This window comes from Megascapheus bottae, chromosome 6, assembly GCF_031878675.1.
Source record: "Megascapheus bottae isolate mThoBot1 chromosome 6, mThoBot2.hap1, whole genome shotgun sequence".
NCBI lineage: Eukaryota > Metazoa > Chordata > Mammalia > Rodentia > Geomyidae > Megascapheus > Megascapheus bottae.
This window is the reverse complement of record NC_143514.1, coordinates 64,621,270-64,649,157: the sequence shown is the minus strand read 5'-3', so window position 1 is coordinate 64,649,157 and position 27,888 is coordinate 64,621,270. Positions and strand designations below refer to the sequence as shown.

General features: G+C 42.5%; 1 protein-coding gene across 5 annotated transcripts; it reads right to left on the bottom strand.

The window, feature by feature from the left end:
- Positions 1-26,747, bottom strand: Rnf19b (ring finger protein 19B). Of its 5 annotated transcripts, XM_090335313.1 has the most exons (10): positions 26,036-26,744; positions 14,085-14,290; positions 11,865-12,009; positions 9,526-9,688; positions 8,984-9,098; positions 7,359-7,499; positions 5,326-5,533; positions 2,703-2,834; positions 1,509-1,936; positions 1-286 (listed from the first exon to the last, which is right to left on the bottom strand). In XM_090335313.1, exons 1-10 carry the CDS (start codon positions 26,674-26,676, stop codon positions 216-218), a joined length of 2,250 nt encoding a protein of 749 aa, XP_090191439.1. In that variant the 5' UTR covers positions 26,677-26,744; the 3' UTR covers positions 1-215. The 5 variants fall into 5 exon arrangements, with proteins under 5 accessions (XP_090191439.1, XP_090191435.1, XP_090191436.1 ...); XM_090335309.1 differs by lacking the exon at positions 1-286 and having other exon boundaries at positions 1,139-1,936; positions 26,036-26,743; XM_090335310.1 differs by lacking the exon at positions 1-286 and having other exon boundaries at positions 1,139-1,936; positions 11,865-12,006; positions 26,036-26,742.
- Between the last annotated feature and the right edge of the window lie 1,141 nt (positions 26,748-27,888).

Genomic DNA, 27,888 nt, shown 5'->3' with positions numbered 1-27,888 from the left:
TTGATCTAAATTAACTGTTCTCTTCAGGAAAGCTTCAAGACAACTGCAAATCTGGAATGGATATAATTTGCATTTCAGAGGTCCCCAGACTATCTGCCAAAAGGTTTTAGTGTCACACAGTGATAACTCTCCAGGGCATTTTCTTCCAGAGACCCAAAATCCACTGGTGCCCAAGAGATGCAGGTGCAGTGCCCAAGAGGTAAGACTCTTCCATGTTAGCTGATGTCCTGACTCTTCATGCTTCTTGTAGTAAAACACAGGTCAGGAAGATGAGCAACAGGTACATCTGTGAACGGGAAACACAAAGCCAGCTAGTCCTCAGAAAAAGATGCTTTTGATTCTTCTTCTGGGCCCTAAAGTGATGGAGACTTGGCCCTGGAGGTTCCTTAAATATGGTCAGAATTGAGCAAATTGGGGGCATGAGAAAATAAGTGACTCACCAGCACAAAGCAAGTTACTGTGGGATCTAGAATATTAGAATATCATATGGCTCTCATATAATTTTAATTTTCCTGCCATTCTTTGTCTCCTCTTTCCTTCTTACTTGTATATTTCTTGGTCCTTCTTAAGTAAAACTGCTAAAACTGAGTTTTTGGAACAGGGGATATGTGCCTGAAAATTCAGGAGCCATCTATACTATCATCCTGGTGATCATGCATAAGCAGAGCAGCTCTTAGTAAAAATTTGGCACCTGTATAGCAATGACTCAATTCCCAGCATCGCAACTTGTCACTCTCCAATGTTTACTGCGGCCTCTTAAGAGCTACTGGGATGTCTCCCTGCCTCTTTCTTCCTCGGAAGCCTGGGACTAACAGTGAGTCTAATGGAGAAAAAGGTAAGTAAAGCTTTTAACAGGAAAATGGCACAGCTGCCTCTAGAGGGCAAAGTGTATAAGCACATGGCTCTCCAAACCAGCTGACTTAGCTGGTAATTCATTCCACCTAACTCCACAGTACAAGTCTGGCTTTGCTCCGTCATGTTAGGAGACTACTGTGGTCAGATCTGGATACAACTCTTCTTCCCTAGGGTTAAAGAAGCTCACTCAGGTCTAGAGACTATAAAAAATGGGAACATAAAAAATGGGAATGTTCTATGTCAAACACTTGGCTCTGTCCAAGCCAAGGAAAATGAGATGAGGTAAATTGCAACAGAAATCTTTATTAAAATGTGTCCTTCAATAATATGTTAGCATACATACAATATACACACATACATATGTACACTCTTTGACACACCTCACGGATTGCCAACATCAGTTTAACCAATAAATTAAAACTAAAAATGGGGGGAAGGGGAGGGAGACTTAAGGGTAACATTTTCATGTTTTATCTGGTAAGAAATTGCAAATTTCTCAGAATTTTCCTGGGGAAAACCTGACCAGACAATCTTTGAAACAAAGTACATAAATCTCCCACCCCCCCAAAAAAAGATTCCAAAAGATGCAGTTACAACAAGTGTGCTTCTCAAAACCGGAGCATTCGTTCCCCTTCATACTCTGGCTTCTGCACCTTCTGGCTTCAAGACAGTCTGTGCCTCAGCTGGGACAGCAAGGTTCGTGTGGGCACTTGGGCTTGGTGCACCTCGGGCTCTGGGGGTTGCGGGGCAGGCTGCGGTGTGGGAGCGGGGGGAGCCGCACTCGTCAGAGGTGATGTCTGGCACGTCGTCTGACTGGGCGTCAGAGCTCTCCAGGTCACTGCGGATGCTCTCGGGCTGGGCCAGGCTAATGTCCCAAGCTTTGCTGGCCAGGCAATCCTTCTGTTCACAACTCTGGTGTTTGCAGGTGGGGTCCTCCTCACTGCCACCACAACCTTCTTCTTCATTCTCAGCCATCTGTGCCTGGACATGGAGTGAGTCCTCTGTGCTGCTTCCACTCACCAGCTGATAATGGCTTGGTTTGGCTTCAATGTCCACTTGGATTTCCATGTTATTGCATTCTCTGTGGAGACAAAATCCACTGTGCTGAGTCATGCATAGGTCATGCTATACCTGTTGGTAAAAGTAGTTTGTGGGTTCAGGATTAGGAATTTAAAAAAGAAAGGTAGTAGAGCTCACTTCTGACACACACACACACACACACACACACGCACACACACACACACACACACGCACACACACACACCCAAATGCATGCATGCACATCTCTTTAAATAGCTAAAAAGAGCTTCCAGAATTGAACTAAGCACCAGAGCCTTACACTGTTTACTCAGAATATGAAACTGAAAGCTTACAGCTTTTCACTATTGTGCCACAACCAGAAACCAGAATTCTTGCAGTAAGAAGTACCATAATTACACCATGCCAGATACACTACTCAAAGTGAAAGAGAAACAAGCCATCAGAACCTCATCAAACAAAAGGCAAGGAAAACCCCTAAACTCAAGACTTCCACACCACTAATCTAGCTCTTTAAACTCTCTAGCTATGCCAATAGCTAGAGAAGAGAAGAGAAGGGCCAGTGTGGGGAAAAAAAGGAAGAAGAGACAGAAGGAGAAGGAAGGAATCTCTAAACACAAGTGATAACAAGAAGAATCAAGAGATGCCAAATATTCTGGTACCAAGAACTTTCTCAAAGAATTCACAGGAGATAAGATATATCTCCCTGGATGAGGGTAAAGAGCCCTAAGAAGAGGCATTGAACTTGTGAAGAGCTGGTACCCAACCAAACAATATAACCTTTTCTGGGCATCTGACTGTTCACATACCTGTCCTGTGGGTTGTAGGAACTGATTATGGAACCGGCCATAGCACGAGTGCTTGCGTTGTCACTAATTGCACCAAGACTGGCTGTGTCTTTGGGGAAAATTTCCTTTTGGACATCGGCTTGGACTTCTAACCTGTGTAAAGAGGGGACGTTCAAGTTAATGAGGCCAGGTTACACTGAGATGGGTCTGCCTCCTGGCATACATCTTTTCCATTCTTCTCTTGTGAACTATGATGATCTGACTGAACAAATCTCCAATTGCCAAACAACTCAAATACATACTCACATATTTACTCTCTTAAGTAGCTACTGAAATCGTCCCCTCCTTTCCATTCCCACTACAATTACTTAACATCAGGCCCTTCATATCTGCTGCCTAGATAATCACTATTGGGCTCCTTCTCCAGAGACCTCTAAGTACAACTCAAACAACGTCCAGACCAGCACCAATGTAGATAAAGAGCCAATCACTCTAACAATTCTCTGTTGGCTTCCTCCTGCCAACAGGCATTATGATCTTCCTGATGTTCCAGGAAACTCTCTTCCAGTTCTTTCACTGTGGGCCTGAAATTATAACCACTCTGGATTTATATTTTATACCTCCATGGCTCTGCACATGCTGTTCCTCTCTCCGGAAGTTTCTTTTCCTTTGCCTGAAAAACTAATAACCTCCGTCCTAACAACAAAGGAAATGTTTTATCACCTCATTCTTTCAGCAAACTGATTTCTTTCTGCTTAGTACTCTTTTATTTTATTGATTTATACACTGTTCTCTCACTCCTCTTAAGACTTGAGCTCCAAGTCTTATTCATATTTATCCTTCCTGTCTTACATGTACTAAGACGAACTCAAGCAATCAAACTACCTCTAAGCTGTAAGACTGCAGGATACGTAGGGGCCAACCTCCTTCCTTCTTGTCACAGCAGTACTTTCCCAATGTGTGTCAGAGCTGGGAATCTATAACTATTTCCTTCCTTGGCTCTGACACCATTTTGTTGTACACTTCAGTATTTCCTCATAATGGGTTTCACAGTCAAACCCATCTGACTCATTCACTTCCTATGAAAGGCAGACTTTCAGGGAACGGGAACAGCTGGACTGGCTAAGCTGCAGTTTCAGCAAGCCACTCTCCAATTATGTCTGTTGGCTCATTTAAAGGGAATTGGCTTTAGGAGAACACTACAGTGAATACTCCAGTATGTGGGGGCGGGATCCCCTGACAAGAGAGACCAGCTAGGAGATGCAGCCAGGTCGACAGCAACCTCCATTCTGCTACCTGTGCCTATGCTCTGCTGCTCTCCTCAGATACCCTTCAATAATGCAGCAAGGCCCAGGAAAATGAGGGCAGTGCGAGGGTAACTGTGCCCAGTGAGAATCCAAGTCCTAGCTCTAGCTCCCCTATTTAGGGGACTGCCAGATGATGATTCACACAGTTATGCTAGAACCACCCAGGGAACTTTTTCTAAACATACCAACTCTAGTCCCACTCCAGGAGATTATGAATTATTAATGCTGGGAATAGGCCCTTGAATCTATTTTCAAAGGTTCCCGGGAAGCCTATTGCCAGTGGGTTATGCCTGAAATCTGGCTACTCTAGAGAATGAGACCCAGAGAGTAGCGGTTCTGCCCAGGCTGGCCTGGGCAGAAAAGTTCTTGATACTCCACATTCAAAATAACCAGCAAAATGTCAAGTTGGAAGGATGGCTCACATGATAGAATGCTAGTCAAGCAAGCAAACTAAGCAAGCATGAGCCAGGAGTAAAAAAAAAAAAAATGAGGCTTTCAGGTGACCAGCGGACACCCAGGGGCAGAATCCAGTCCACTTGCCATTTGTTACTTTGAATCCTTTTAATAGCCACATGGCCATCTGGCCTCACTTCAAACACTTCCTGCAATAATCAGCTCACAATCTACCAAGTAGTCCATTTCTTCTATGGGCTTTCATATAGCTTCCCCCTATATCCTCTATATGGCACCAAAAAATCAGTATCTCATTTCTGCTTAGTTGTTTTAGTCATCCTCTTGGCATGAGTCACAAACAACCAATCTTGGTCCTACTGAAGGCACAAGGCCCTTCAGATGTCAGACAGCAAGCATCTCCTCTACCTGTCTAACCTGCTTTTGCTTACCTGTGCTCCTCCACTGAAGTCAACTAATTGCTTTTCATCTAACATCTGCCAGGCTTCTCTGAATCTATAGTATATTTTGTTTAACTAGTGAAATGATCAATCAAGTCACATTTTTTTATACACCACTTTACATGTTCCCCACACAAATTAATAGAATTGGTTTGCCTAATTTATCCAGTAGGAATAGGAAGGTTAAAAGGATCACACCCCTATTAAGTCAATAAAATACAGCATAATGTTGGTTAGCTAAAGCCAATGACATGCCTAACAAAAAACACCAGGACCTGCTTCCTACTCTTTCTGGAGCAGGCACCCAATGTAGCAGGGAAGGCTCTTAAGACCAGGTTATTCTCCATAGGGAAATAGTGGCACAGTGAAAAGAACTCTGGACTTGGCTAGGAGTAAGTACCACAGATGAGTAAATGAAAGTAAGATGATACATGGGGCACACCAGTACAGGCAAATGACTCAACGTGTAATTATCTACTTGCTTACCTGCTGTATTTCCCCTTGCCACTGGAGAGAATGCCGCCACTCAATGTGCCCCCTGAGAGCGCTGCAAAGCTGGCTGTTTCACTGTAAGGGCCTTGCATAACACTAAGTCCATCTGTAGGGCTTCCACTGGTGCTCAGCACACTTGTCAGGCCCTCGATGCTGCTTTCCCCTATGCTGGGATTCTTGAGGGCTCGCCAGGCATCTGCCACTGGGGGTGAGACCAAACACCTCAATTTAAGTCACCAAAGCCATCTGATAGGCATTTTCCTGCAATAACTTCTCAGACCAGAGATTTTCATAGAGAAAAGTACTAAGGTATTCCCTTAATGAACCGCTACTAAGTGCAGCCACTACACGTTAGGTGTTTTAATTATCTGGAAACTAGACATTAATAGCTCCAATTTTAGATGAAGAAATTAGAATTTAAAACTAAACTAGTCCAAGGTCATTGTTGGGTCTCACTAAACTACAGCTCTGATTCCATTATTCTCCCACTATACTAAGCTGCTTTTAGTCAAACTGAAGATTTCTTTCTTCTTCCTTTTAGTATCCTTTAGTACCAATTAGTGTAGAAGGGAGTTTCATTTTGACATGTTCATATATGCATATAATGTATTTTGATCATCCTCTCTCCACTCTCTCATTTTCCCCTCCGCTGCGTTTTTTGTTGATTGTGGGGCTTGAACTTGTCCTAGACACTGTCTCTGAGCTCTAATGCTCTACCACTTTGAACCACAGATCCACTTCCGGTTTTTGAGTGGTCAACTGGATATAAAAAGTCTCACAGGGTCTTTTGTGCCTGGGCTGGCTTTGAACCAGGATCCTCAGATCTCACCCTCCTTATAGTAGCTAGGACTATAGGAGTGAGCCACTGGCTCCCCCTTCTCCTTTCACAAAATAAAATCCAATCTCAACAGGTTTCACAGCTCCATTTTCACACAAGCATCAAATATTTCAACCATATGCATGTGTTCTGTTCACCTTCCCTTTCTCCACCTCCTCTTTGTTGAAACATGATCTCACTCGGTAGCTCATACTGGCCTCAAACTCACACTCCTTTTGCCTCAGAATCATAAGTACTGGAATGATAGGCATGTCCTACAATACCCCATTTAAGCTGAAGAGCTCAAAATATGTTTAGGTCATATATGGCCATATGTGGATTCTATTAGGAAGCATGAAAATTCTTCGGAGATGTCTGTGTTCCAGGTTAGTTAAAACGATGAAGTAGAAACAATGTTTAAGCAGAAGTCCCAGTTCTGTCCCTGAACAATTCAGCTCAAGGCTAGAGCTTGAGCCACAATGCCACTTCCAGTTTCCTGGTGGCTAATTGGAGATAAGAATCTTATGGACTTTCATGTCTGGGCTGGCTTTGAACTGCAATCCTCAGATCTCAACTACTGTGTAGCTAGGATTACAGGCGTGAGCCACTTGCACCGCCTTGAAGAAGCTCTTAACAGACACTAAAATAAAACTTACACAAGTTACTATTTAAATGGGGATAATAATAGCCCCTGCCCTCCTTCAGAGAGCTGTTGTAAAAACCAAGTAAGATAGTAACTGTAAGGTCTTCTGAAAATTATAAACTACTGTGTAGATATAGACTTTCTTTTAAATCTTCTACCATCACACACTTGTAGTTACTTGGAATCTCACTAGTTTGAACCTGCCCCCACAGAGGCAAGTACCAGAGGAATTAACCTAATAATTCTGGAACAAAGAAATGAAAAGCTAAAAATACTTCATCCCCTACACAAAGGTCATTATTACAATGACAATCTTTTAGTAGAATATGCTTAATTTTACTGATTTTTTTTTTTTTGCTAGTCCTGGGGCTTGAACTCAGGGCCTGAGTACTCTCCTTGGACACTTTCTGCTCAAGGTTAGCATCCTACCACTTGAGCCACAGCACCACTTCCAGCTTTTTTCTGTGTATGTGGTACCAGTGCATGCTAGGCAAGCACTCTTCCACTATCTTGACCCCCACTGATTTTTTACCGATAATGCCATTAATTCAAATGAAAATTCTTTACCTGTGATTGGACCATCATCTTCATCAAATTCGATTTTCACTCCCTTTCCATTGGCTGTGCTAACTCCGCAGCCTCCTCCACGACAGAGAGAAATGGGTACAACTCCATAGACATATGCCAGCATAATGGGGACACCAATGCCTGGGGGAAGTGATGGAAACCTGTCAGTACACTATCAGGTTGTCATTGCCCTGAATTCTGCTTTTTAGACTAGGCACAGACAAACCATAAGGGGTCAAAGAAAGATAGTGGGCTCTCCTATCCAGGCTGCCTAGTGATCAGACTTGCAACCTGTAAACTCTGGATTAGAATCTTGGCTCTAACTTACAGGCTGTCTGACTGTGGAATCCTCCTGCAGTCCATGAGAATGTGTTTTATATAAACATGTACTCAGCACAATGAATATACATTGCGTTCATTTCCCCTTCCCATTCAGCACTGAATACTAACTCAAGAACCATACATTAGATTGAGTATTGGGGCCAGGCTCCAGTGGCTCATAATTGTAATCCTAGTCATTCAGGAGGCTGAGTCCTACAGGATCTTAGTTCAAAGCTGGCCTTGGGGGCAGAAAAGAAAGACACCAACTCCAATAAACCCCAAAAACAGCTAAAGTGGAGGCATGGCTAAAGTGTTAGAGTACCAGATGTAAGCAAGCAAGCTGAGCAAGTGTGAAGCTCTAGGTTAGATCCATGTTATCAACACAAAAAAAGACATATGGACTACTGCATTTAGGAGTCTTCTAGAGTGTTAATTCCAAAGTCACATTGCTAGATGTGATTCTGAATGGCTTAGCTGTTAAAAACACAGGGTGCTGGTGGCTCACACCTTGTAATCCTAGTTACTCAGGAGGCTGAGATCTACGGGCTGTTATGAGAAGCCAGCATAGAAAGTAAAGTCCCTGAAACTTACATTTAATTAACCACCAAAGAACTGGAAGTGGAGCTATGGCTCAAGTGTTAGAGCACTAGCCTTGAGTAAAAAAGCCCAGGGACAGTGCTCAGGTCCTAGTTTAAGCCTCCAGGATAGGTACAGACAATACCCCCCCCCCCACACACACACAAAAAAATGCACAGGATCTAAAACTCAAAATGTTCAGGAAAGTGATATAAATCTAAAACTAAATAACTTGACCAAAGTTATTGTTATAGTTAAACTGATTCTAAGTTCACTATTATTTTCACTACAGTAGCTACTTTTAATTACACTGCTTCCTCCTCCTCCTCCTCCTCCTCCTCCCTTTTCTGCTTCTGCTTCTTCTGCTTCTTCCTGCTTCTTCTTCTGCTGCTGTTGCTTCCTCTTCTTTCTTTCCCCCCACTCATTCTTCTCCCCCCCCTTCCCCACCCCCCTTTCTCCTTACTTCTCTCTGGAAAATTACTACTTTAGTGAGGATTTTTAGGACCAAGTGAATTAATACATGAAAAACACTCAGAATCGTATCTGGCACATGCTTGTTATGTCACACAGTAATAATTAGTGTAACTAAAACACTGAAGAAAACCATCATAGTAACAGTGCCTACTAGAATTAACTAACAAGGTGGGCTGGCATAAAACATCTGGTAAGCTGGCTAAAGTGCTATGGTCAGAGGGCTAGTAGCAGAGCCATGGGCCTGACTAGCTTACCAACACTAACAGCAGCAATCACTGGGGATGCAATGACAGACAAAGTCACTCCTCCTGTGATGGCCAAGTTCCTCTTATGTTTGGAGGTTTTTCTTCCCTCGTACCTGCTGTGAATCTAAGAATAAAAATAAGATTCAGGTCAGGAGGTTAGGACATCAGTATTTTACCAGGGAAAAAGGACATATGAATATTCATTTCTAAGTTTGTCTATCTTAAGATACTCCAAAGAGGTATCTTTCTCAAACTTTAACCTAACTCTGACCTGGAAAACAAACTAAAGCAGAAAATCTAAAAGGAGACAAAATAACTCAGGGGAATGAAATAATTAAGCATTTCACCTTTAAGTTAAGCCCAGGATGTTAATAAGAACTTTCAGATCTCATGAGGGTTTATAAAAATCTATTTAAGAAACTGAAGTTATTTTTATCTAAGAGCCAGCTGATTTTTAGGCAGCTTTAAAACATTAAGTTCCTTCCCATTCCTCTCCAACCTTTACTAACAAATCTAAAGCTGGAACAGGCACAGAACATAGCATGTCTTACCTTCCTTCCAACATAAACAGGAATGCCAATGACCATGGCAGGAATAGCAATGCCAGCAATGAGAGAAATCCCTACAGGAGCACCAATCAATGTGCCCAGCTGCCAAAGAATCTTCTTCTTACGGCTCCATGGTTTCTTGCCCCAGAATGTACAGCCAGAGGGGCTAAAGAAGAAACACATTCAAGTTAATGTAAATATTATATATGCAGCCATTATTACCAGAAAGCTTGATAAGGGCCCCAACATTCTTTTCAACAGAAGTGATTAAGTTATAGGGGACTGCAGGAAACAAAAAGGTCACACGTGGGACAGCAAAGGAAAGCTAGATTATTGGAGCTCTGAACTCTTGACTTTTTATTTCCTGTGTACTAAAGGTAAGTCTCCTGAATTGAAATTCCAAAATTTTGTTTCCTCCTGCTCTGCCAACCCTGGTCCAATTTCCTAGATGGGCACTACTTGGGATCCTATATAGCCTGTATACTTGGCCACCTCACCAAATGCATCTTTCCTATGGCTTGGCATAGGTCTTACCCCACCCACTGAGAACATCCTTTTTCTTCCCCCTCTTCCCTCCCTCCCCCCCTCTGTTAGTCTTGGGGCTTGAACTCAGGGCCTGGGCTCTGTCCTTGGGCTTTCTCAAGGCTAGCATTCTACCACTTGAGCCACAGCACTACTTTGGGCTTTTTCTATGGATGTGGTACTGTGAAATCAAACCCAGGTCTTTGTGCATGCTAGGCAAGCACTCTCCGACCAGGCCATGCTCTTGGCCATCATCACATCTTTTATGTCAGTTTGGGGCTCTGCATTTGGCTACTTTGACCCTCATCCTTGTTTATGCCTGATCTTTTCTCTCATTCTCTTTAAAATACATTCTCTCTCTACTTGTAGAGTGTAATCTTAAAAATAGGAATCAGGGCTGGGAGTTTGGCCTAGTGTTAGCGTTCTTGCCTAGCATGCACGAAGACCTGGGTTCGATTCCTCAGTACCACATACATAGAAAAAGCCGGAAATGGTGCTGAGGCTCAAGTGGCAGAGCTCTAGCCTTGAGAAAGTCCAAGGACAGTGCTCAGGCCCTTAGCTCAAGCCCAGGACTGGCAAAAAAAAAACAACAATAAAAAAAACAAAAATAGGAATCAGTCTTATTTACGTCTGGGGATCCAATAAGTGATTGCTACATATAAGTACCTAAATGTTCACTGAATTGAAAGTGAGTTTTTATCTACACAGTGAAATTCATTTTATAAATATTAGCTCTTTGAGGGCAATATTTTGATATTCAATTCTTTTTTTTTTGACAGCACTAGGATGTGAACTTAGGGTCTCTCACTTGCTAGGTTTGTACTCGACTACCTGGGCCATACCTCCAGTCTGGCTTTTTGCTAGTTTATTTTGGAGATGGAGACTCATCTAGGCTAGCTTCAAATTATAATCTTCTAACTCTCAGCCTCCTGAGTAGCTAGGATTACAGATATGAGCCACTAGAGCCCGATAATTCACTCAATTCTTTGTAAATTCATTACATGCAAAAAAATATAAAAAGGTCACAGTGTAAAAAAATTAGACATATACACAAAATACAAAGTAGTGGTGACATTTATAAGGTGAGATAAAGTAATGTCAATAACAAATGAGGCAGAAAAGAGGAAGGCATAATGGATGAAATGGCATTTTAAGTTGCTCTTAAGCAATGGATAACAGCTACAGAAGCAGGGCATGTGAAGCATGAATGTATCCCAACACCTGGCTGAGACAGGAGAATTTCAAGTCTAAGCCTAGGGTACATAATGAGATCCTGGAGATAATATGGTAGAGAGGAAAGAAAGGAAGGAGGGAGGGCAGAGGGAGAAACAGACAGACAAGAGACAAAGGGAGATGGAGATAGGAAGGGAAAGAGGAAAGGGAGGGAGGGAGGGAGGAAGGAAAACAAAACTAGTAAAAACTGAACAAGTTGACACCAAAAGAGAACAGGAGAATGAGCTAGTAAGAAACCATTTCCAGAAAATGAAATGACACAAATATGGAGGCAAGATAGCAAAAATTAACACAGGAATAGCAAACTCCAGATTACCTGAAATGACAGAAGAGTGGATTAGAGACAGACTGTGAAAAACTTTTAAGAGTTAGGCAAGGAGTAAGACATGACCTAGCAGGTAATGAGGTCAGTCCCTGGAGGTTCCTTTGCAGAGGAAAACATGATCAAAGGAGTATTTCAGAGGAACTTATATTTTTTCCAGCTTCCTTATTCTACAATAAAGGGTCAGCTATGTCTCTGACATCCTTTTCTCTAAATGAGTAAGAGAACAAGATGATAAAAGCAATGATCATATTTCCCTTCTTACCTGAGGTAATGCAAGTCTGAGATCTCTTTCATACAAAGCCAGCAGAATTCACAGCCACACACTGCACAAGTCATGTGATTACAGCTTCCATCATTCATCTTAATAATGTAAGCACTGCATCGTGGGCATGGCTTGATGTCATCTACTAAGAAGGGAAGGAGAGATGGGAAGAAAAATACCCCTTGTTAAACCTAATTTGACTTCATTGTTTCTAAGGTATACATAAGAAATGAAAGGATAGTCAAGAGTTCTTGACTGAGTATTCCAAATTGCACCATACACTTTCTTGGAAGGTTTGCTATACCGAGACCTCAGTAATTTTCATAAAATGAATCCTATTTCATATTGAGCTGCCTGTTCCAATGACTAGCATCGGAGCAAGCAGATTCTCCAGAGGGAATGATATATATATATATATATATATATATATATATATATATTTTTTTTTTTTTTTTTTTGGCGGGTCATGGGGTTTGAAATCTGGGCCTGGGTGTTGTACCTGTGCTCTTCAGCTCCAGGCTCAACCTTTTCTTTTTGCTGGTACTAGGGCTTCAACTCCAGGCCTTGTATTTCATTCAGTATTTTTGTTCATGGTTAATGCTCTCCCTCTTAAAGCCATATCTCTATTTCTGGCTTTTCAGGGCTGAATGGAGATAAAAGTCTTGAAACTTTGTCTACCCAAGCAATTTTTTTCTTTCCGTTCTTTCTTTCTTTTTTTTTTTATCGGTCATAGGGCTGGAACTCTGGGCCTGGGCGCTGTCTCTAAGCTCTTCAGCTCAAGGCTATTGCCCTACCCCTTGAGCCTCAGTACCACTTCTGGTTTTTCAGTGGTTAATTGGAGAAAAGAGTCTCAGGACTTTAATGCCCAGGCTGGCTTTGAACTGAGATCCTCAGATCTCAGCCAATTGAGTAGCTAGGATTACAGGTATGAGTCACTGCACCTGGCTACCCAAGCAATCTTTGGACCTTGATTCTTAGATCTCAGCCTTCTGAATATGGTTTGGCGTGCGTGCATGCGTGCATGCGTGCGTGTACGTGTACGTGTACACATGGGCTTTGCTCAAGGCTGGCACTGTACTATTTGAGCCACAGTTCCACTTTCAGCTTTTTGGTAGTTGAGTTATAAGAGTCTCATGGACTTTCCTGCCCATTCCTGGCATTGAATCCAGATTCTCAGATCTCAGCCTCCTGAATAGCTAGGATTACAGGCATGAGCCACCATTACCCAGAGGCTTTAAGTTTTTTGTTTGTTTGTTTGTTTTGGTTTGGTTTTTTTTGCCAGTCCTGGGCTTGGGCTCAGGGCCTGAGCACTGTCCCTGGATTTTCTCAAGGCTAGGGTTCTACCACTTGAGCCACAGCACCACTTCTGGCTTTTTTTTTCTATGTATGTGGTACTGAGGAATTGAACCCAGGTCTTCGTGCATGCTAGGCAAGCACTCTACCATTAGGCCAAACTCCCAGCCCCCAGAGGCTTTAAGTTTTAATAACTGTTAGGAGACTTATCTTTCAGATTCAATAAGCATTTACTATGTAGTACGTCCCATGATATTTTAAAATTCAAAAATCTAAAAACTGGGTATATTATGTATCATGCACCCTGTAATTCTCACAGCAAGCCACGTACTAAGCTATTAAAATGACAATTTAGGAGATTATGCTGTGCCAGGAAAAACTTAATCACAAAATCTTTCCTCTCTTATATGACATTAAGTGAAATACAGTACATTTATAAAAGGCAATAAATCCACTGACATTTCATAAAATAGGTTTGCCTTGAACCATCAAGGTAGAAACGGAATGTTGACATCCCTCCTTTTAAGGTTAATCATTAATTCACACCAGTATTATTTCCTTTACTTAAATCTGTATCCAGCCTCCAAAAGCAGTGATGCACTTAAAGCTTTTGCGCATGATCAAAGTATTGAAAAATACTGGTGTGAATTGCCTACTTGCTCTCCAAGACACGTAGTAAAAAGATATAAATGTGAAAATTCAGACTTGTATTTTATTTATATGGCTGCATTATAAGTATAAACTAATTAGGAACTGTGGTTTGTGCTTATAGTCCATCTAAAAGTCCAACTACTCTTACAAGTGAGGTAGAAGAATCACTCTTTAAACTCTGGGATACATGAATTATGCAGTAAGATAATCTCTTCCTGCTGTGGATTCACAATAAAATACCAAATAAGGAGACAATTAGATGTTATCAGTTTATACCTGGTCCAGATTCTTGCCCATAACTGAGACCTGAAGTATGCTTGGTCCGAACTCGTAAAGTCTGTGCCCTCTGCTGACGAGCCATATCGCAGGTCTGATTTGGATGCCATATCTGCTTGCAGTGGTAGCAGAACTCAGTCTGGCAGCCTTCCCTCTCACAAGTTAGCTTTGGGCAACTGGCACAGCCATAGGCAATAACAGCATAACTGAATAAGGAAACAGGAAGAGATACCAGTAAGGTAAGGATGATCTAATCAAGACAGACATCATTCATCAGGGCTAAAACTGCATTATCACATCTGGTAAGTATGCAAAAGTGCACATATACACACACATGCATGTACAAACCTGACCAACTATAATATATTCTGTGTGAAAGTATTCTTTGATATTCAAAACAAAAATTAGAAAATGTAAGAAGGAAATACAATATTCAGCTTGAGTTCCTAGCATAGATCCAATATAGCTTAAGCTGCTTTAGGAATGAGTCAGCCTCCCTCCCTTCATTCTTTCCTGTACCAGTACTGGGCCTTTAGCTCATGCTTGACTTTCTCCCTCTACCATTCTAACCACACCTGTGCTTCTGGCTTTTTGCTGGCAAATTAGAGTCTCATGGACTTTTCCTGCCTGAACTGGCTTCAGACCATAATTCTCAGATCTCAGCTTTCTGAATAGCTAGAATTACAAGTGTGGGTCCACAATCTACTTGTGTGTGTGTGTGTGTGCATGCGCGCGCACATATTGGTACTAGGGTTTGAACTCAAGGCCTAGGTATGTCCTTTAGTTTTTTTTAGCTCTACTTCCAAAAACTTACTTTTAATGGTTTATAGTATTTAGAGAGATCAAAATTTGTTTACGTGAAAGGATCAAACAGTTGTAAAATAAAGGACTACAGCAAAACCCAAAGCAAGTATACTTTTTCATTTTAAGTTCCACAGTAGGGCTATAGTCTGACCACAGCTTGAAAGACAATAGCCCTAAATGTACTTCTCCTGGATAATCTAATAATGGTCTGCTTCTTCTGTTGAATGCTCAATTCACTGCTTTTTCCCATCAGTCCTGGGGCTTGAACTCAAGGCTTGAGCACTGTCCTTGAACTCTTTTTTTGCTCAAGGCTAGCATTCTACCACTTGAGCCACAGAGCCACTTCCAGATTTTTCTGTGTATGTGGAACTGAGGAATTGAACCCAGGGCTTCATGCATGCTAGGCAAGCACTCTACCACTGAACCACATTCTCTGGCCTTTTTAAGATTTTTTGTTTTTTTTTTTTTCATTTTAATTTTTTGGTTGGGGTCAGTTATGGGGCTTGAACTCAGGGCTTGGGCACTATAACAGAGCTTTTTTGCTCAAGGATAGCACTCTACCAATTTGGTGGTTAATTAGAGATAACTCAAGTCTCTAAGAATTTCCTGCCTGAGCTGGCTACAATTCTCAGATGTCAGCCTCCGGGGTAGCTAGGATCACAGGCTTGAGACATCGGCATTAAACTTTTTTTAAATTAACATTGATTTTTACATCGTATTTCAAATGTCAAGTTTAAACAAACAAGTATTCAAGAAGGGAATCTCTATATACAATCACTGGCACATAGATTTTAGAACATAATTGAGTCTTTGTATGTCATAGATACATATTAATCTATGTAATAAAACATTATGTCTATAGAGCCCATCATAGATTTACTGTCTTATTTCTTGACAGCTTCCAAAACTTAGTAATATTGTACAGCTGTTTTACTAATTAACATAGTATGGTCTTTCTAATAATATAGTCTATTTTTTTCTTTTCCTTTTCCTTTTCTTTCTTTCTTTTTTCTTTTTTTTTGGGACATTCTGGGGCTTAAACTTAGGGCCTGGCCACTGTCCTTGAGCTTTCCCAAGGCTAGCACCCTACCACTTCAGCCATAGCACACTTCTGGCTTTTTCTGTGTATGTGGTACAAAGGACTCAAACCCAGGGCTTCGAGCCTGCTAGGCAAGCACTCTATCACTAGGCCACACTCCCAACCTTCGAATGATTGCCTTAAAGAAAGGCAATTCCGAATTGATTAGCACTGGCATCAATCATTTTGTGTAATTTCTGTTCTTTTTTTTTGTGTGTGTGGGTCATGGGGCTTGAACTTGGCCTGGGCACTGTCCCTAAGCTCTTCTGTTCAAGGCTACTGCCCTACCTTTGACCCAAGCCCTATTTCCTGTTTTCTAGTGGTTAATTGGAGATAAGAGTCTCAGGTCCTTTTGTGCCAAGGCTGGCTTTGTCCCGTGATCTCAGTTTCCTCAGATCTCAGCCTCCAGAGTAGCTAGGATTACAGGCATGAGTCACCACCTGGCTAATTCCTGTTCTTTGGTCAACAACTAAGTCTTTCACAAAAAAACCCAATATATCTACTAGCCTGTCTGATTAGTTGTAGATATGTCAATTAAATGATAAGACTGCTCTAACACATTGATACTTGCTTAATATAAAATCAAGGGGCTAGCAGTCCAGCTCAGCAGTAGAATATTTGCTTACCATGTATAAGGTTTGATCCCTAGTATATAAAATAAATTAATTAAATCAAAATTTGAAGAGTAACTTAAACATTTAAAATTGTAAAAGTTCAGGGGCTGGGAGTTTGGTCTAGTGGTAGAATGCTTGCCTAGCATGCACGAAGACCCAGGTTTGATTCCTCAGTACCACATACATAGAAAAAAAAAAAAGCTGGAAGTGGGCTGAGGCTCAAGTGGTAGAGCTCTAGCCTTGAGAAAGTTCAAGGATAGTGTTCCGGCCCTGAACTCAAGCCCATCACCCACAATTTTAAACTAGTGATTGCAGACTTAGCTGTTGCCATCTGTACTATGTTTTCCTTTATTTCATGCTCTTCCCCCATATCCAAAAACATCAAACAAATGAGGCAAATGGCTAATACAGTTTTCTTTGGTTTATTCTACAATTTATTTGAAGATATATTAGATATTAATGATAGCAACTTATCAGTTTTGTCACTGATTCTGCAAACTGGGGAATAACACTGAAATATAACTGACAGTGTATCTCTTATGTTCACATAACCAGCTTCATTAAAATTCTTCTCAGAAAGAACTAAGTGAGAATAGGTCAATGTGTGAATGCAAATGATTCATATCCTGTAGGAGTTCTGAGCAAATTTGCCCCACCTATCTGAGAAATAGTTTCTAAAGAAGAACATGACTTGGTTGCTGTTTTGTTTGTATTATTAAATAGGAAGGATAATAGAGGACCCTAAAAACATGTTCAATAAGTGTCACTCCCTGTTGTGAAAATAATAATAAAACCAAGGCTCTGAATATACAAATTAAAAAGTGCCAGTCAGGAGGCCTCAAATACTCCTATTTCTTTCTTTCTACTAAACCAAAAGCCCTCCAGCTTCAAAATTATATGTTTTTAATGTAAAAAAAATGTAAGAGTTAAAATCAGTATGTCTCATTTATTTCAGTTCTTTTATTGCCCTTAATCTGGGAACAGGGACTGCTTCAGCTTGTGTGCTTCTTGTCTGTGATGATCAAGGTATAAAAACACCAGTTGCAATGGACTTTAAACTTTGTATTATCTTTATTGTTTTTCATTTTGACAGAATTGGCATCTGTTTACCTTGATGTGAGAAGACAAGACTTGGTTTTTTCAATTTTTCAAGGCTCACAATGAAGTACACAGGAAAAGGACATGGAACAGCACAGAAAACAACTCAAAGCCAGTCTGGGGAGTACAATTTGGTTCCAAGGAACCAAAGTAATAGGCTGCAGCCTATTACTATGACAGAATTACTCAGGGCAGGAGACTTAGCATTCCTGTTTTTTGTTGTTGTTGTTTTGTTTTTTGTTTCCTTGGTACCACATACATAGAAAAAAGCCGGAAGTGGTGCTGAGGCTCAAGTGATAGAGCTCTAGCCTTGAAAAAGTTCAAGGACAGTATTCAGGTCCTGAGCTCAAGCCCAGGACTGACAAAAAAATGTAATTTTATTGTTATTAAAGCATTGTACAGAAGGGTCACCATTTCATAAGGCAGGTAATTTTTATAATTTTTTTGACAGTCACCCTTTCCTTTGCTTTCTCCCCATTTCCCCTATCTATGAAGTCTTTCTTAATATGACATTTACAGTTTATCTGCCAATCTTCTGTTTCTTCTATGAGGTCAAACTCCTTGATAGGAGAATTAGGCCTAAGTCTTTTTCGTAATACACACTGGTCACTCAGAGCTCAGCTTTGCATGACTGTTAAAAGTGTCTGTTAAAGCTGGTGCAGTGGCTTACATCTGTAATCCTAGCTACTCAGGAGGCTTAGATCTGAGAATCACCGTTCAAAGCCAGCCCAGGTACTATAGACAGTGAGATTCTTATCTCCAATTAACCACTAGAAAACCAGAAGTGGCGCTGTGGCTCCGCAGGTAGGGCGGTAGCCTTGAGCTCAGGGACAGTGCCCAGGCTCAGAGTCCAAGCCCCATGACCAAGACACACACACCCTACCCCACCCCCCACACACAAAGTGTCTGTTAAATGGCCATTTGAATATCCTATTCATGTCCTCTAAGAACTATGCTGCCCAAACTCCTTAATCTCCTCACCAAAATTCACCTGTTCACTTCATTCTTCTGGAACTTAATTTTTTTTTATTTTTATTTATTTATTTATTTATTTTTGCCAGTCCTGGGCTTGAGCTCAGGGCCTGAGCACTGTCCTTGGACTTTCTCAAGGCTAGAGCTCTACCACTTGAGCCTCAGTACCACTTCCGGCTTTTTTCTATGTATGTGGTACCGAGGAATCAAACCCGGGTCTTCATGCATGCTAGGCAAGCACTTTAACCACTAGGCCAAACTCCCAGCCTGGAACCTAATTTTTATATAGTTGTAGAACTAGTTAGATTATCCTACTACACAGTAGAAAAATTTTAATTTACCTGAGAATAAGATTCACTAGGGCTGAGAGCATAGCCTAGTGGTAGAGTGCTTATCTAGCATGCATGAAACTCTGGGTTCAATTCCTTGGTACCACATATGCAGAAAAAGCTGGACGTTGTGCTGTAGCTCAACTGGTGGAGAGCTAGCTTTGAGAAAAACCCAAGAACAGTGCTCAGACCCTGAGTCCAAGTCCTAGGACTAGAAAAAAAAAAAAGACATGCACTCTAGAACTAGTTAGATTATTCTACTACACAGTGGAAAATTTTTAATTTACCCTGAGAATAAGATTCACTAGGGCTGAGAGCAAAGCCTAGTGGTAAGAGTGCTTGCCTAAAATGCACGAAGACCCAAGTTAAATTCCTCTGTACCACATACATAGAAAAAGCTGGAAGTGGCACTGTGGCTCAAGTGGCAGAGCACTAGCCTTGAGCAAATAAAAGTATCCAAGGACATGAATAAGGACACTGAAGGAAGGAGTTTAAAAAATGACAGAGAACACAGCAAACAGTTAAGTCTTTATGATGCCACAGGAAAAAGTAAAAACATATTCCTTCTGATTTAAATTTATAAAACTAAACCAAACTAGAGATTTGTACTTTATGTTAGAATTAGCAAGATATATAATGTATATCAACATATTTTAAAACACTAAGAAGCACAGAAATTCTTTTTACTTTTTAACCAAATGTCTCACATGCATGTTCATCGTGAACACTTTTCTTTTGGCTAGTCCTAGGCTTGAAATACTATACCACCAGGCCATGCTCCCAACTCACAAACATTTTTCTTTCAAGTAATGCCTATAACATACTTGAGAAAATATAGATAATAGATGAAAAACAGAAAAAAATTAAAAGGTTGGAAATTATAAAGGAGCTTAAACGAAAGGATAAACCAAATAAAATTTCAAAGATACATTGAGAAGTCATCTTATAGGTCAGTTCTAACAGGAGACTGATAGATATTCCACATTAGAGTTGATACTTTAGCAAAAATATGAGAAAGATGTGTGAATAGGCTAGACGAGGATATGGGAAGATTCAGGGAAAGGCACAGAACAGAAAGAAAGGAACCTCCTGTTCCTGGAAATTAAGAGGTCAAGGAATACTTTAGAAATGAAAACCCCTCCTTTAATGACTATGAAAGATGTCTCACTCAAAAAGCTTGTTCTTTCCTAAAAGTGCTGGAATGAACAGAAACTTCCCACATACAAAGTTGACCAGTATAATACTCTGGGAAACAATGTTTGTTTCTCACCTTCTATATAATGTAACCCTTCTATTAATTACAATAAAGAAAAGAAAAAAACTTAAAAAAATACTCTGAGAAAGCCAAAAGGTGAACTACTTCCTTGGGCGAGGTGGGAGGTGGGACCTGGAAGGGAACAAACAGAGCAATGAGAGGCTGCAGTGACAGACTTGCACATAATTTAGGTAGACAGCTGGATCTCCTGTTCACATGTACAAAAAATTCCCTGGTATTATAGCCAGGAAATTTTGCCTCCTTTGCTTACCCTCAGTCACTTAGACATTTTGAAAGGGCTTAAAGATTGGTAATATGGCACTTGAGAAGAAAACAAGTATATTTAAGGGGTTTCTGGAAGGACATGCTTAGGCAGAGAATTAAAAGGCAATAGACTGGCTGTACCATTTAGTGCCTACAAAACATGAGGCCCTACATTTAAACTTTCTTGAACTGGTCTCTCCTTCAGAAATACATTTTCTATCATCTACCTGCAGGATACTAAAATGCAATTATATTTGAAGAGGGTTATATTTTGAAGACTATACTACAAAGAACTCTAAAGATTTTAGTTGTTTGTATTTGGAACTGATTTTTATTTCATTTAAAAATATATATGCATATATAGATACATACAAATATATACACACATGCATATATATACATATACACATACATACATATGTATATATATATATATGTATATTGGTGCCAAAACTGAAGCTTGAATTCATGCCCTTGCACTTTTGATTCCTTTCTTGCTCACAGATGGGGCCTCTACCATGCCTCTAGTCTGATACTTTGTTGGTTAACTGGAGATGGAGTTTCTCAGATATTTCTGCCAGGGTTGGCATCAAACCTATATCATCCAGGTCTCAGCCTCTTGAGTAGTAAACATTAAAGGCATGAATGCCTGCCTCAAAGTATAATTGTTGGTTGAGTGCAATGGTGCATGTATATTAATCTCAGCTATGCAAGGAGGACTGAAATTCAAGGCCAGTCCAGACAGACAGAAAGCATGAGACACTATTTTTAAAGTAACCAAAGCAAAAAAAAAAGGGCTGGACGTGTGGTTCAAGTGGTAGAGTGCTTTGTCTAGCAAATATAAGGCCCTGAGTTTAAACCACAGCACTGTTTCTCAATAAAAAGATGATATGTAGCTAGATACTGGTGACACTTATAATCTTAGGAAGCTGAGATATGAGGATCACAGTTTGAAGCCAGTCCAGGCAGGAAATGAGACTCATCTCCAATTAATCATCAAAAAGCTTAAAATGGCCTTGAGCACAAAAGCTCAAGAGACAGCTCAGGACCTAAGTTCAAGCTCTAGGACCATCATACACACACACAAAAAAGATTTTGTTAATATAGTATTTAGTATGTCAATAATGTACATTTTCTCACTGACAGTAATTCCTTTATTTAGGAATCATATTGATTCAACATCTTGAGACTTTTTTTTTTTTTTGCCAGTCACGGGGACTGTTCATTCTGGACCTGGTGAAAATCATGGGGTGAGTAGAGAGGGTGGAGTACCGAGGAATCGAACCCTGGTCTTCATGCATGCTAGGTAAGCACTCTTACCATTAAGCCAAACTCCTGGCCCTCAACATCTTGATCTACAAATATTTTGTAAAAAAAAAAAAATTAGGACCTTAATCTATGCTGTTCTTAATACTTTTAGTCACAGTAAAACTAATCATCAGAACTCTGTAAGAACACTTATATGCCCCTCACCCTAAAGAAATACCTCTTTCAACCTCCACCCTCTCTACTCACCCCACCCCAGAATACACATGGGAGGATTTGATAAATTTTGGCTAGCAAGAACTGGATCTGTGGGCAATAAACATGGTCAGGTGTGGTAAGAGATAACTAGGACTCAGGACTCCTTTTCCCATGTTTATCCATGATTTTCACCAGGTCCAGAATGAACAGTTTGATTTTAAACAAATCAGCCAAATAAATTAACAAGAAGCAGAATTTGACCATAGCATGCAATAAGAATGCAGTAAGGTACATTTCTCATGGGAATACACTTAGGGAATTCAGACAATTGTCACAAAAAAGAAGTTATAGAATTTTAAACTAACTCCCTGTTGTATGTAACTACTTCAAGTGAATATCTAAAACAGTTTCAAACATTAACTAAGCCTGTGAAGTCAGGAAAAAAGTAAGCCTAAAAAAATAAGAAAAAGAAAAACAAGTAGTAGCTGGGATAAATAGCAGCACTCAAGATGCTGAGGCTTACCCTGTGCTGGTGGCTCATGCCTGTAATCCTAGCTACTCAGGAGGCTGAGATCATGGTTCAAAGCCTGTCCTGGTATCTCCAACCAATCATCAAAAAAGTGGAAGTAGAGCTATAGCTCAAAGTGGTAGAGTACTAGCCTTGAGCAAAAAAAGCTCAGGCACAGTGTCCAGGCTCTGAGTTCAAGCTCAATCACACACACACACACACACACACACACACACACACACACAGAGTCTAAAGCTGATCTCAAAAATAAAGGAAAGGAGAAAAGAAGGGAAGGGGAGGGAGGAGTGGGAGAGAGGGGAGGGAGGAGTGGAAGAGAGAGGGTTGGAGTAGGAGGAGGGAAGAGGGAGGGGGAGAGATGGGGGAGAGAGAGAGACTACTGACCAGTAATCAGAAAAGATACTCGAAGAGCTGGACACATGGCTCAAGTGGCAGAGCAACTAACAATCAAGTAAGCACAAGGCCCTTAGTTCAACCTACAGTAGTACCAAAGAAAGACACAGACTAGATTCTAGCATCCCTGGCTCTGGCTCTGGCTCTGAATATTGTCCATAGACAATATTTCATGAAACAGGTCATCTTAATGAAAGCTAAGGTGACAAGTTGATGCTTTCCAGAACACAGGCAGAGTTAAAAGAACACTGATATTGGAGTTAAGACTACTGTTTAAATCCTAATCCAGTAGAATTATCTACTGTATTAGAATTATCTATTGGAGTTATATGATCCTGTACAAATTCATTTAATTTTTTTGAACTCCTGTTTCCTCATCTGTAAAACTATATAAAATCTTCAGGCATCAGTGGCTCATTCTTGTAATCCTACTCAGTTGTAATCCTAAAGATCAAGGTTCAAAACCAGCCAGGACAAAAAAGTTCATGAGACTCTATTTCCAATTAACTAGCAAAAATGCCATACTGGAGGTGTGGCTCATGTGGTAGAGCATCAGTTGCAAGCAAAAAGGTTGAGCAAGAGCACAAAGCCTCTGATTCAAGCCCCAGTTCCAGCCCACCCTCTCTCCCCAAGCTCTAACAATCCCACAATGTTATGAAAATTACACTATGCGTGGCATACATATACTCAGACACCAATTTGTTTCTTTCTTCTTTTCTGTGTGTGTTCACAACACACACAAATATACATGCATATATGGATGTGTCCATATATATATATATATATATATATGATGTCATAGTTACTTTGACTAATTAAAAAGCAGAATCTGAATTATCCCAAGCTAATACTTGCCTAAATTAAGAAAATGGCCTAATTTTTTTTTTCTGGCCAATCCTGGGCTTGAGCTCAGGGCCTGAGCACTGTCCTTGGACTTTCTCAAGGCTAGAGCTCTATCACTTGAGCCTCAGCACCATTTCTAGCTTTTTTCTATGTATGTGGTACCAAGGAATCGAACCCAGGTCTTTGTGCATGCTAGGCAAGCACTCTACCACTAGGCCAAACTCCTGGCCCCAAAAATGGCCTGATTCTTTCCCAAATCAGTAATAGTTTAGAGTTATCACCAAGTTTTCAAATTAATTGTGAATGGAGACACAGCCTGACTTCACAAATTTAAAAAAAAAAAAAAAAAGGAGAGATGGGGACAGCAGCTCACAGTTTAATGCCAGTTATTTTGGAGGCAGAGCTCAAGAGAACTGAAAGTCTGAGCCCAGCCTGGGGAAAAGGATAGGGAGACCCCCATTTCAGCAAATAAGCCCAGAATGCTCATTACAGTGGTTCACACCTGTAATCTCAGTTACTTGGGAGGACACGGGAAGAATGAGGAGAACCTATCTTAAATAAACAAACCTAAATTTAAAAAGGTTCAGAGCACAGTTCAAGCATCAGGACTTGAGTTTAAAGCCCAGTTTCAACAAACAAAAAACAAAATGGGGAAGGGGGGCATAGTTTACCTAGAAGAAGAAAGCCTCAAGGAAAGTAATTAATATGCTATTTCAAAATTAATCATGCAATATTTAAGTTAATTATCCTCTGGGTCAGAAAATAGGTCAACAATATCTGAAAAACTTGAGTATTACATAAATAAATCTTGTAAGACCAAGTAAGAGCATCAAACACAAGCATACCTGGAAAGCAGTCTAGAAAGAGCCTACCAAGTTCTTCCTGATACTTATTAAACAAAAGTGAAAGTCATCTACTATGAACTGGGTATCTTTGACCACAGACTATAACACACCAATTGCTAAATGAGTTTAATACAGGAAAGTGTTTCTTTAGAGTCTTTTTTTAGTGTTTCTACTTCCCCCTTATTTATTAGCATTAATTGGCTCAAGGTGGGGGGTGGTCATTTTGACATGTCTACATAGGAATACAATGTACTGGGATCACTCTACATCCCGTTCTCTTGTCTACACCCTCTTCCCACACCAATCTCAAGAAGCTTCCACTTCCACATAGGTACATAAAATATTCCAACCAGATTCCACCTCCTCCATTCAATACCTACAAGGGATTCTTTTGAAAGGAGACAACTAGTAGCATCTCAAAACAGCCTTGTTACACAGGCTACAATTAAGAGTCCTTAACTCCTTTGAAGCAAAAGACTATATAGCTTTTAGTAGCATACCTTTAGCATGACACTGAAAAGAGTCCCTAGCATTCTCTGCTCTTAATAAGAATAAAACAAGAATAAAGAATGACATACAAGAATAAAATTGTCTGTCCAAGGTTGCAGAGCAGGCCATGGCAGTCTTACTCGCAACCACTTAAACAAGCCCATTCTGGCTGCATGCAACCATTCATAGGATGTATAACAATACCAAGACCCCTCCCCCTGAGGGAGGGAATGCGTTTCCACTGAGTGCTTCAGATAAGGAAATGTGGTATTGGGGCTCTACAAAGTACTATGTATTTTCGCTTGCTGACCTTTGAAATAAAGCCCGACATAGTGCATTACAAAGACTGTCGCCCAGATGTCATGATCCTTTCCAAAGGGACCGGTGAACACATTTTTCTTCTGTCTTATCAACCTTTGGGCATTCTCTGTCTCAGCGTCTCAGTGGGTTCGCTGGACAGTCTGTCCACTCCACCGGCTCCAGACAGCAGGGTAAGGACCACAGCGTGCCCCGCAACAGCTTGGCACAAGACACAATACCCAAGGCTCTCCCAGAGCTCTGCCAGTAAGCTATCCTCATCCTCGGTGGCCTTCGCCGTCCTTTTCAACTCAACTTTCTGCGGTGGCTGTCAAGAAGAACAAGCCTTCTGCAAGGTTGCCAAGTGTTTCTCTGGCCAAATGGACACACCCCTCCAAAGCGCTTCCGAACGGCATTCTCCTCTCCTCCTTTGCTCTCTCGGAAAGAGATCCTGTCCCGCCCCTGCACAGAGACACCCTCGCTGGGTCTGAGGGCTTGAATGGACAGCTCCCTTCCGCTCAGCACCGGTTGAAAGCACCCTCTGCCAACCCCAAGGACTGGGCGGGGTGTCCGGCGTCTTCAGACCACTAGTCACGGGTAAGCCTCTCCCCGCCGCCGGTCACCCTGCCCTCCTCCCTCGCCGCAGCCCCGAGCCCCGGCGGCCACGCCCCCACGCTTACCCGCAGTCCGGGGCCGGGCACCAGCGACAGTCGGGGTCCGAGGCCAGGTACCGGCGCAGCATGAACTCCTCGTACTTGTGCATGAGCGGCGGGTCGGCGAGCAGCAGGCGGATGTCGTGCGGGTTGAGCCGCTCGCTGCACTCGGGACAGCTGATGGGCACCCGGCTCTCGCTGATCTCCAGGCGCAGGTAGTGGCGGAGACAGTCCCGGCACGAGCGGTGCGGGCAGCTGAGGAGGCGCGGGGCCCGCTCGGGCGGCAGCCGCACCAGGCACAGCGGACACTCCACCTCCTCCGCGCCCGAGCCGCCGCCCTCCGCCGCCGCCGCCTCCTCATCGTCGAGCCCGGGCCCCGCGGCCGCCGCGGCCTCCGCGTCGGCCTCCGAGGCCGGCTCGGCGGGCAGCGCCTCGGGCGGCGGGGCCTGGGCCGAGGCCGGGGTGGCCGGGGCAGCCGGGGGTGGCTCGGCCGGGGGCGGCGGCTCGACCTGCGGCTTAGCCCGGGCGCGGCGGCCGCGGGCCGAGGCGGAGAAGACGCTGTGGAAGGTGAGGCGCCGGCGCCGGCCGCCGCTGCGGCACTTAGGGTCGGGCGCGGCCGCGTGTAGGGATGTTGACCGCGGCGACTCAGAGTCCTTCTCGGAGCCCATGACCCGCGGAGGCTGAGGGGCTTGGGGCGCCCAGCGCCGCCACAGCTCCCCCCTCAGCGCCCCTCAGCCGGCGCCCAGGCCGCCGCCGCCGCCGCCGCCGCCGCCGCCGCCGAAGCCTCGGCCGCCCTCCCGGAGACAGGAGCTGAGCAGAGCCTACGAAGTGGTTATAAAGCCTCCGCCCCGCGCGCCGCGGCCATGCGCAGGCGCAGGACGCCAACACCTCACAACCCTCGCTGCCGGAGCCCCGGGTGCCCGGGCGGGGCCGCGAGGGCGGGGCCTGCGAGCGCGGCGGAGCCCCGCCTCCCGCTGGTCAGCTGGTTCCTAGCGCAGCCATGTTATCGTGGAAGCTGTGAGTGACCTCCACCCAATTGTTCTGCCCGGTCTCCGTGCGGGATTCCATCCCTCCTAGCCCCCTCCGCGCCGAGGTGGACGTTCAGCGCTCGGTTTTGCCTTGAGTGAAGCTTCAGTTAGTTCATCTGTGACGGACGGATAGAGGAGATGGTGATTCACCGACTGGTCCACCATCCAGCGTTTCTGTTTATTAGGCACTAATAATTCGAGGATTCATTCCCTGAGCATCTGCAGGGGGTGAGGCCCTGCTAGATAGGGCAGACGAAGGCCCCCTGTTGGCAAGGGATCTGCAGACGGTGGTCCAAAAATGTAAATACAGCATTCAAGGGCTCCTTGAGAACGAAGAGGCTACTGCATTCCTAGACACACCGTTTTACCATCCTGATAGCGGGTGTATGGAAAGGAGGCCGGGCAACTTCTTGCCTGGGAACACCTCCTAGTCTTCCTTTCCTGATTCCTTTGCCTGGGGACCCTGGACTTTCTAATGGGAGATACACAGCTTCAACAACAGTAGAAATGTATCAAGACTGGGTTCATTTGAAAATAGAAAGTTTATGATACAACTTTCTTTCTCTTCCTATGACAAGTAAGTTCAAAGGTAGTTTAAGGTTAGTTATCCCCCAACCTTTAGCTATCCATCTTAACACTTTATTTGAAGTCCGTATTTCCAAATAGGAAAGAAAATGAGTAGACAAGTGTGCCTTCTTTTAAGAAGGCTGCGTTGGAGGTCTTACACATTTTTGCTTAAGTCTCATTGGCCAAAACATCATTACATGGCCATACATAGCTGCAAAGGAGCCTGGGAGATGTAGGGTTACTTTCAGCTGGGTACCATGTACCCAGCTAAAGATAGGGCTTTAC

Bases quoted from the DNA above. Each gene is read 5' to 3' on its own strand.
- Rnf19b (XM_090335313.1), bottom strand. From the start codon at position 26,676: ATGGGCTCCGAGAAGGACTCTGAGTCGCCGCGGTCAACATCCCTACAC. The intron at 1,937-2,702 runs GTATGTGAACAG...TTGTCTCCACAG, and splicing joins TCCTACAACCCACAGGACAG to AGAATGCAATAACATGGAAA. The intron at 287-1,508 runs GTGCAGAAGCCA...TCCCGTTCACAG, and splicing joins GACTGTCTTGAAGCCAGAAG to ATGTACCTGTTGCTCATCTT.